This window comes from Aristolochia californica, unplaced genomic scaffold, assembly GCF_029961685.1.
Source record: "Aristolochia californica isolate CCGP_79_NKW_82.1479 unplaced genomic scaffold, dmAriCali1.0.hap1 SCAF_11, whole genome shotgun sequence".
Lineage (NCBI taxonomy): Eukaryota > Viridiplantae > Streptophyta > Magnoliopsida > Piperales > Aristolochiaceae > Aristolochia > Aristolochia californica.
The window spans coordinates 25265950-25275238 of record NW_027181782.1 but is presented as its reverse complement, the minus strand read 5'-3'; the positions used below and the strand labels follow the sequence as shown (position 1 = coordinate 25275238).

At 38.2% G+C, this 9289-nt stretch overlaps 1 protein-coding gene across 1 annotated transcript; it reads left to right on the top strand.

Moving 5' to 3' along the window:
* Window positions 1-4923: 4923 nt before the first annotated feature.
* On the top strand, window positions 4924-7840 carry LOC137944332 (lysine histidine transporter-like 8). Its single transcript, XM_068789990.1, has 5 exons — window positions 4924-5216; window positions 5309-5445; window positions 5897-6327; window positions 6939-7070; window positions 7147-7840. The coding sequence occupies exons 1-5, from the start codon at window positions 5020-5022 to the stop codon at window positions 7630-7632; spliced, it is 1383 nt and encodes a 460-aa protein (XP_068646091.1). The 5' UTR covers window positions 4924-5019; the 3' UTR covers window positions 7633-7840.
* Window positions 7841-9289: the final 1449 nt, after the last annotated feature.

Genomic DNA, 9289 nt, shown 5'->3' with positions numbered 1-9289 from the left:
CAACGGCATTTGAGCCATTGTTTGGAAGAAGAAAAAAGTTGATTCCATATAAAGAAGTCAAACGCATAAGCAACCAAAAACAAAAAAGGGAGTCAAGCCCTAGTAAAGTAAATTTTGAATTAAAAAAGAAGAGTCAAGCCCCATACTGAAAGCATAGGAGTCAACTCTATACAGCAAGAGTCACCTCCATCAACCGGTAGAAGAAAAAAAGAATAAAAGGAATTGAACCCTAGTTATAATTATTTTTTAATTAAAATAAGAAGTCAACTCATGTAGGAAGGGATCCACAATAGGAGTCAGGCCCATATCGAGTCAACCCCATTAGCCAAAAAAAAGGAGTCAAACCCCAGTGACAAAAAAAATAAAAATAAAATGAGGAGATGATCGTTGTATGATGCAGAAGTAGGAAGAGTTGAACCTAGGGTAGGATTCGACCTCAAAAGGAGCCATTGGAGTATAAAGGAGTCGACTCCATGCATAGTAGTCAACCCCAAGTAGTTGAAATTCAAAATTTTCAGAATGTCAAAGGCAGATATGGAAATTGTGGGTCTTCAAGTTTTATCAGACCCTACCGATATGCTTAGCATCAAAGATAGGATTTATAAATTTTTTGCAAAATTTTACACAATTTTCTCTTTTTTTTTAAAAGCCAAAAAATAGAATTATTCATTCATAAAGGTTAGTTTTTAAATGTTGGGAATTTTGCTATAGATATTAAACTCATCACAAAGTTCAAGGCATCCTTTTCTACATGAATTCGAAAGATCCCAAGTGCATTTATTGTGTTTTAAAAATTTTAGCCCCCTCAAGAGTTCAAAAAGAAGAGATTTTATAAAAGGCTTTCAGTAAAAACTAACTATTTAGTGCTTAAAATTTTACATCATATTTGAATACTTGGTTTTGACCATGGGAAGTTTTCTTAATAAGTTTCATAATATTTAAAGTTTTGATTTACATATTTCGTCCCCAAATATAAAACATCTCTTCATCTCCAACTTAGCAAAGTGTTTAAATGCTTTCATTTTAAAATCATATCCATTAGTGTTGCTATTTTGCTGGTAGATTCACCTTAGGATTGAGTGTAATCTTGTTTATATGCTTGATTGTAATATTTTTCTATCAACAAGCTCAATTATGCTTCAACTATAAATTACCCTTATTTGTGTAAACCAATCAAGATTATAAGTTGATTATAAGTTGTTAAAAAAATTCTTTAATAGGGTCTATGTGCTTGTACCTAGTGGCTACTAACCATAAGTCCCAAAATATTTTAGATATTGTTTGATACATATTAGTGGAATTTTAACTCTTTGGCAATGGCTCCTAGGGAGTAGCAATCTAAAATATTAGTTATGAACCTCTATAAAAAAAATTGTGTAGTGGTGAATAATTGGGTGATTGAATTTGTTGTTAATTTTACTTGAGTGATTGTTGGTTAGACAAAAAAATTGAATTAAGATTGAAAATTTGTTAATTTTTTTATTTTAATTGCATAATTTATAAGAATATTTGGACCTAGTTTATTTTTAAAAAAATCACTTCCTAGTTTTAACATTGGAGGGCCTTTTATTTAAGTCAAACTCACCCCAAAACAATTTTCTCTCTTGGATAAATCATTTTTCAAGCCTCCTCGGCCTTCACACATAATTTGAGAAGAATTTGTCCTCTCCCAAGCTCCAAAAAGTCAAAAACGATATTACTCTCCATTGAGCTAAGTATTCCAACATTTGTTTGTCCAAATCTTTATAGAATACTTAGATATTTGTTTTTTGAATATGTGCCTAATGATTTTTAAGATCATATTTGATTTAGCAATTGTATTTTAAGTGTTTGTGTGATTGACTCCTATTTGAAATGAAACTTGTTCATTTCATATATGAAAGTATTCTAATTTGGTGGGGCATTTGACTTGCAAAATATTGAAATTCAGGGATAAGTTTTCATATTCATGTATATACAAGTATATACTTTGAGACATATTAATTATAACTAGTATAATATGTTGAACAAGTGATATTAATCATTGAGATTATTCACTAAAGTTTGAGTCATTGCTATTGAGCTATATTTTAAAATTAACCATTATATTGAGCTGCTTTGTATGCTTTCCCTAGTTAGAAAAATCAATTTCATCTTTACATTGTGCATACATTGTAAAGGTAGGGTGCATAAAATCCCTTTGAAGGTCCACATTGGTGCACCTAGTAAGTTACTGAAAAATCCCTTCATAGGTTCCAGTGTGCCTAGTGAGTTGTTGAAAAATCTTCATGTATGCCTAGGTTTGTTTAGTCCAGTTTGTTGTTATATATCTAACGTGTGTTAGTGCAAATTGGTTGTTATGGTCAATTGAGTAGCATAAGCCCCTATGTGGGGTGCATTATAAATAGCCTTAAAGGCAATTTACTATAGATGTCGTAGGCCAACCCAAACTTAGTGGAGCCTTGTTGAAGATATGGACAAGATGTAACTATCCTTTGATTTTTTTGTCTCTTATTCACTCCTATTAGGGTGAAGGGAATACTTATAATATTTGTACTTTTGACATCTATAAATAAAGGGGAGGGTCACGATATAAGTCTACAACCCTAATTCTTTTCCTCAATGTGCTCCACTCTTCTCTCTCTCTTTCTCTTGGTCATCACCTTCCTTCTCTCCTCTTCTTCTCTCTTCTTCTCCTTCTTCTTTCTCTCTCTTGTTACTTTAAAGTTAGAGACCTTAAAGGTTATGAAATCCTGAAAATCAACATGGTATCAAAGCAATGATTTCAGGATTCCAAGTTATTTTCTTTTCTGCTCAGGTTATAAGAAATGAAGAGTTGTTTTGTTTGAAGACATGAAGATTGCATGGGCTGTTTATTTTTTGAATAAGCTACCTGAGCTGGTTCGGAAAAGATAAGTAATGCCTCTTGGTATCTCTACCTTCCTTATCTTAAATAATAGAATTACGATGTTGTTCTTTGGTATCTCCCTTCATGTATGTACTTATCAAAAGCTTATGCCATTCAGCAGTCTACCTCCCTTCTTCAAACTTCGTTTTCTCACAACAAGCTGTTCTTCCCATCTCACAACAAGGTGTTAGTTTCTTTGCAGTTTTCACTCTTTCTTTGCTTCTTTCAGCTCTCATATCACTGTATTTGCAGAGGCCACCGGGGTTGCTAAGAGTGCGAAACTTTAACTCTTTATATATGTTTGCCAAACGAACTTTTAATTTAAAAAGTAGCTTTAATTATAAAACAATGTAAGGCCAAGTGCTATCTTAATTAATTACACTCCTGGAAGTGGAGTGGAATTTTCTGAAACAAATCAACTTCCTCCATCATAAACCCTTCCTCCCTCATAGTAATATGAAAGGGTTTTATTGCTCTCATTCATAGGGCCGATCATAGGAAAGCTTTCAGGCACAAGCCTTTTGTTTGTTTCACCAAATCCTCTCTACTTGACTCCTAATCCAGATCGTTAGTAATCTAGTAAACAGTTTAAAGGCAACAAAAGGAGCTCACCACCACCCCCAATCACATCTGTCATTTCATTCAACCCTGCTGTGTCTCACATGTACTAAGATTTTTTTTTTTTCGCTTATTTCTCATGGAAAAGGGCTTTTCACACTTCGGAAAAGAGCAGCTCCAAAAAAGTATGAAGCTGATTACGTTTGACGACCCTTTTTTTTCCAAATCATGCTGCCGAGGATTAAGTTTGTGGTGGACTTGGCAAAACTTGTCGTCTGAGATAAAGATTAAGACCATTTTGTCTTTAAACCAGTCAACAACGTAATTAAGATCTAAAAAAAAAGCCACCATACATGTGTTCGAAAAGGATTCTGAAAAAGTTGGTGAGGAGGAGGAATCTTCCTTTGGCAAGTGGAAAGCAAAAGCAACATCGACGAAAGAAACACAGATGCACTTCATAAACGATGCCAAAATCTATTATTCTTTTGTGATTTCTATAAGCATGATTTGAAAAATAGGAAATCGACGAAAGAAACACAGATGCACTTCATAAACGATGCCAAAATCTATTATTCTTTTGTGATTTCTATAAGCATGATTTGAAAAATAGGAAATCGACGAAAGAAACACAGATGCACTTCATAAACGATGCCAAAATCTATTATTCTTTTGTGATTTCTATAAGCATGATTTGAAAAATAGGAAATCGACGAAAGAAACACAGATGCACTTCATAAACGATGCCAAAATCTATTATTCTTTTGTGATTTCTATAAAACTGGGCACTGTATCGGATGTCCCAGTTTCTTTGCAGGCACACCCTTCTACAGAAACGAAGAGTAATTCTTAAATGTCCAAAAATCCGATTTGGAGTTGATAGACGCACGCCATCGACTTTCTTTAAGATTTAAATTGGTCAATAAGAGACCACGACGGTCACTGCTTCACCAACTTGAAACAAGGGGCCTGGCTGAACACTGGATCTTTCCCAGGAAGCGGCAGCACTCCAGCTCTCGCACATACCACAGAGTCAAAGTCGTTTTCTGTGGCCGCTTAACAAACTCCTGTGTCTGCGTCCACACTCACCCGCCACCTCCCTCTCATAGATCACCCTCTTGATGCCATTCACAACTTCGCTACCTATAAAATAGAGGCCGCACCAGTTCTCGTGCACCTCAATTTTCTGCATTTGCTAATTAGCAGTTTTAGAAGAGATGGATCAGAAAGCCATGGAGGAGGTGGTGGAGGTAGTCTCAGTTCCAGTTACACCAAGAACAGGCATGCGGACGCCACCCACGTCTGCCCCGCCGTCGATCCTTCACTCGCCCTCTCTCAGTCGCTCTTTTCCCCTTACCCCGGCGCCGAAGACTCCAAGAACGCCGACGAGGGAGGAGGTGGGGGAGGTAGTCTCAGTTCCAGTTACACCAAGAACAGGCATGCGGACGCCACCCACGTCTGCGCCGCCGTCGATCCTTCACTCGCCCTCTCTCACTCGCTCTCCTCTCCTTACCTCGGCGCCGAAGACTCCGAGAACACCGAGGACCCCGAGGTTCATCACCCCACTAGCCAGCCCGATGAGAAAAGTCATCGTCAGTATGCAAGGCTACCTTGAAGACGTTGGCCACCTGACCAAACTAGATCCTCAAGATGCTTGGCTCCCTATAACTGAGTCACGGAATGGTAACTCATTCTACTCGGCATTTCACACACTCTCTGCCGGAATCGGAGCTCAGGCGCTCGTTCTCCCCCTGGCTTTCACTTTCTTGGGATGGTAAGTGCCGATCGCAACTTTCCTGAAAAGCACTTTGTTGCAGAGCAAAAGCTAAGAGAAAGCTCCTGTCCTTCTTGTACTGTTGATTTCAGGGCCTGGGGAAGTTTCTCTCTGTCTGTGGCGTTTATTTGGCAGCTATACACTCTGTGGATTCTCACTCAACTCCATGAAATATCAGTGGGTGGAACTCGCTACAGTCGATACATTCAACTCGCACAGGCAGCTTTTGGTATGTCGGAAGCGTTTCTGTCGTAAACTCTCTAAAGTCTACTCCAAAAGCATCTCCTGATTCCCATCGCTGGTAACTAATATGACCCAGTTACTCGGTGGTTTCACGGGTCCCGTTTGTGCTGGCCAGTGGGAACCAGGACATGAAAGCACAAAGAGTAGTAGCTTCTTTCCCTGAGCTCTTCTAAACATAAACTGGGAACGGTTCGTTTTATTACAGAGAAAAAGAAAATTTATTTCCTTTTTACCAATTTTTCTCTTAAGAAGGATTTTTTATCGAATAGATTTCTTGGGTAGGTCTTCTTGTGTATGAACTATTTCAGTTTTTTTTTTTTTTTCATCATTCTCTTAGCAGTAAAAAAACTCTTTCTTCCATCCCCTTCTACTTTATTATTAAATTGAGAAATAAGAGGTTCTGAGAAAATTAAAAGTTCTGCTTGGGTTAAACGCAGGGGAGAAGCTGGGGACCGGCCTCGCCAAGTTCCCTACGATGTACTTATCTGCCGGGACATGTACAACCCTTATAATCATCGGAGGCAGTAGCATGAAACAATTCTATCAGATCATCTGTGGGCAAACATGCGCGAGTTCACAACCGTTGACAACCATCGAGTGGTACTTGGTTTTCACTTGCCTCGCGGTGGTTCTCTCCCAACTTCCAAATCTGAATTCCATCGCCGGAGTCTCACTGATCGGAGCCGTTACAGCCGTTGGTTATTGCACGCTCATATGGGTTGTGTCTGTTACCAAGGGGCGCCCTGCCGGAGTTTCATATGATCCGATGAAGTCGAAGTCGGACACTGCGAGGGTTTTCGACATTCTTAACGCACTGGGGATCATAGCGTTTGCTTTCAGAGGCCATAATCTTACTCTGGAGATTCAGGTCAGTAAATTGTAGGCTGCGTAATAACCAGAAGCTCGAGGATAAATTTAGATAATAAACCCATGATAAGACTTATAATATAGATTTCTCGGTATGCAATTGTCAATGCACATTTTTCTGTCTGAACTCTTTATTTTTGACCCATTGGAGCCACTAATCGCCTCTAGTCATGGCGGTTTTTCAGACTTTTTGGCACCAGGAAAGCGAACATGGCGGTTTTTTCTATAATATTTTTCTTTCATCAGGAAAAGTTGCCAATACGAGTCAAACAGTTCCCACTCATCTCTCTCTCTCCTTTCAACTTAATTGCATCACTCCTATAGAGAGTGGGTTGTTACTTGATTGCATCGTCACTCCTATATATGGTGGGTTGTTGAAACGTTGGCTTCTATTTTGGAGATCCAATAACCAGAGCTAGAAATTTCTCAAAGAAGAAGGCAAAACCTCTTGACTGCGAATTACAGCCACTCTTTGAGAGGTTTTAGATTTACTTGTTTTAGAATTGCCATTTTACCAAATCCCAATCCTTCCCTAAACTATAAAGTATTGTCAAATATTTACTATCCAAACTACCTGTAAATTAATACGTTTTTTTTTTTTTTCTGTTACAGGCAACAATGCCTTCGACACTGAAGCACCCATCTCACGTACCCATGTGGAAAGGAGTGAAGTACGCTTATCTTCTCATTGCTTCCTGCTTGTATCCGATGGCAATTGGTGGTTACTGGAGCTACGGGAACTTGGTGAGTATTAACTACTCTACATGGGTTTTCTTTCAGGGGTCATCTTCTAATATCTGTTTCGTATCCAATTTGACAGATACCAGCAAGTGGGATCTTGACTGCGTTAAATATTTACCACGGGCAGGACACGTCGAGGGCGATCTTAGGATTAACGAGCTTGCTGGTGGTCCTCAACTGCCTGAGCACCTTCCAGATATACGCAATGCCGGTGTTTGACAGCATGGAGTCAGGTTATACTAGCAACAAAAACAGGCCATGCCCATGGTGGCTTCGTTCAGGATTTCGAGTACTCTTTGGTGCCATAGCTTTCCTCATCGCAATAGCTTTTCCGTTTTTGTCCAGTCTTGCTGGGCTGGTAGGAGGACTCACTTTGCCCGTCACTTTTGCCTATCCATGCTTTATGTGGATTCTGATGAAGAAACCCAAGAAAAATGGCGCAATCTGGTACATCAATTGGGCGTTGGGTACTTTCGGTATGGTCCTGAGTGTTCTCTTGATCGCTGCAGGGGTTTGGAGTATAGTCGACACAGGCATTAAAGTAAAATTCTTCAAGCCTGAGTAAAGTGCTTGACAACCGACGATACCTGTGAAGATTCCTCTTTTGCTACCTTTCATCTGCGTGGAAATAGTTCCAAAGGCAACCTCCCCAGATTGCTAGTAGAGTCGTTAGAAACCGGTGAGGCAATATTACTGCGAAATTTGACAAATGTATTATGTAAATATAGCAGTGTGTATTAGTTCCATGGCCACCTGGTGCTGTAACCAGGAAAATGAAAATGGCAGTTCTGAAAACTTCTACATATAAATAAAATAAATGGACCAGTAGTCTGACAAGGAGATTGACAACAAAAGCCATCAAGAACTACTTCATTGAAATACGAACAACTGCAATTTACATTTACCTGTAACCAATTATTCATTCAGTTCGAGCTAGGCAAAATCATTATCGGCGCCTAAATAACATTTTCCTACTGCTTCAGCAATATGCTACGAATAAAATGTTCCTCTTTACATTTCTTTGCACACAACTCATCCTCACTGTAACTATGGGGGTTAATCAACATGACTCAGGATATGATCTTTATACGCATTGCTCAGTTCATGTCCTGAAGTCGTTAGGGAATACTAAACTTCATATCATGTACATGATCATCCATGACTTAGGAGTTCATGTCCCAAGAGAGAATCATGTACATGACACTATCGCGGGGCTCTCTCTGCCACACACCTTTTCTGCCATTTCATTCCCGCAACCCTCTCTCATTTCCACAGCCCTCTCTTGTCTCGACGGTCCCTCTCCGGTCTCCCTCTCTGACGTCCATCTCACTGCGAACGTCCTTTCGGCGTCCTTCTCTCTATCTTGGACTCGCTCTCCCTCTGAACCTCTCGCTCGATTTTGACATTTGGGCTTCGATTCGGCATCGATTTCCCCATTCGGCTTTGATTTCAGCCATCGGCTTCGGCCTCTCCTCTCCCTCTCGACCTCGTCGCAGAGCACGGGAGGTCGAGCTTCTCGGCCTCCCTCTCTTCTCTCTCTCAGTGTACCGTCGGAGCACCTCCATCGTTGTCGTTGCCTACTGGCCCGTCATCGTCGCCGTTGCCTGCTGCCTCGCCTCTAAGGAAGACGACGATGGTTTATTTTTTCCCAAGTTAGGAAAAATTAAACTATCGTCATAAAAATCATTAATTTATAAATTTTATTTATAAAATAATTATTTTTATTTACTATATTAAAATAGTGATTTAATAGTCATAATTAAAATATTGTTAAAATAAATATTTGATAAATTATTTTGGCATAATTATCCGATTGATATAGTTAATTAAACCAATGGTTTTAAATTTTGTGATAATATATTATTAATTAATAATACATAAAATATATTATGTACAAATATATAGTGTGTTAAAGTTATGATTAGATCCATTTTTCTCTTAAATTATTCATTTTTAAGTTAAAGTATATCATATGTTATTAATAAATTAATAACTCAACGTATTACTTTCATTTTTGTTATTTATAACGTTATTTATTTATTATTTGTAATTAATCATATATGTATTTCATTGGCTCATACAATTACCATATTAATGCACAATAAAATTTCTAATTCAATTAATAAATATATTAATATATTTAATTATACATTAAATAACTTATTCGTGTAGTAATAATGGTTGTTTACCTAATTTGGGGTTTAAGGATATGTTATAATTAA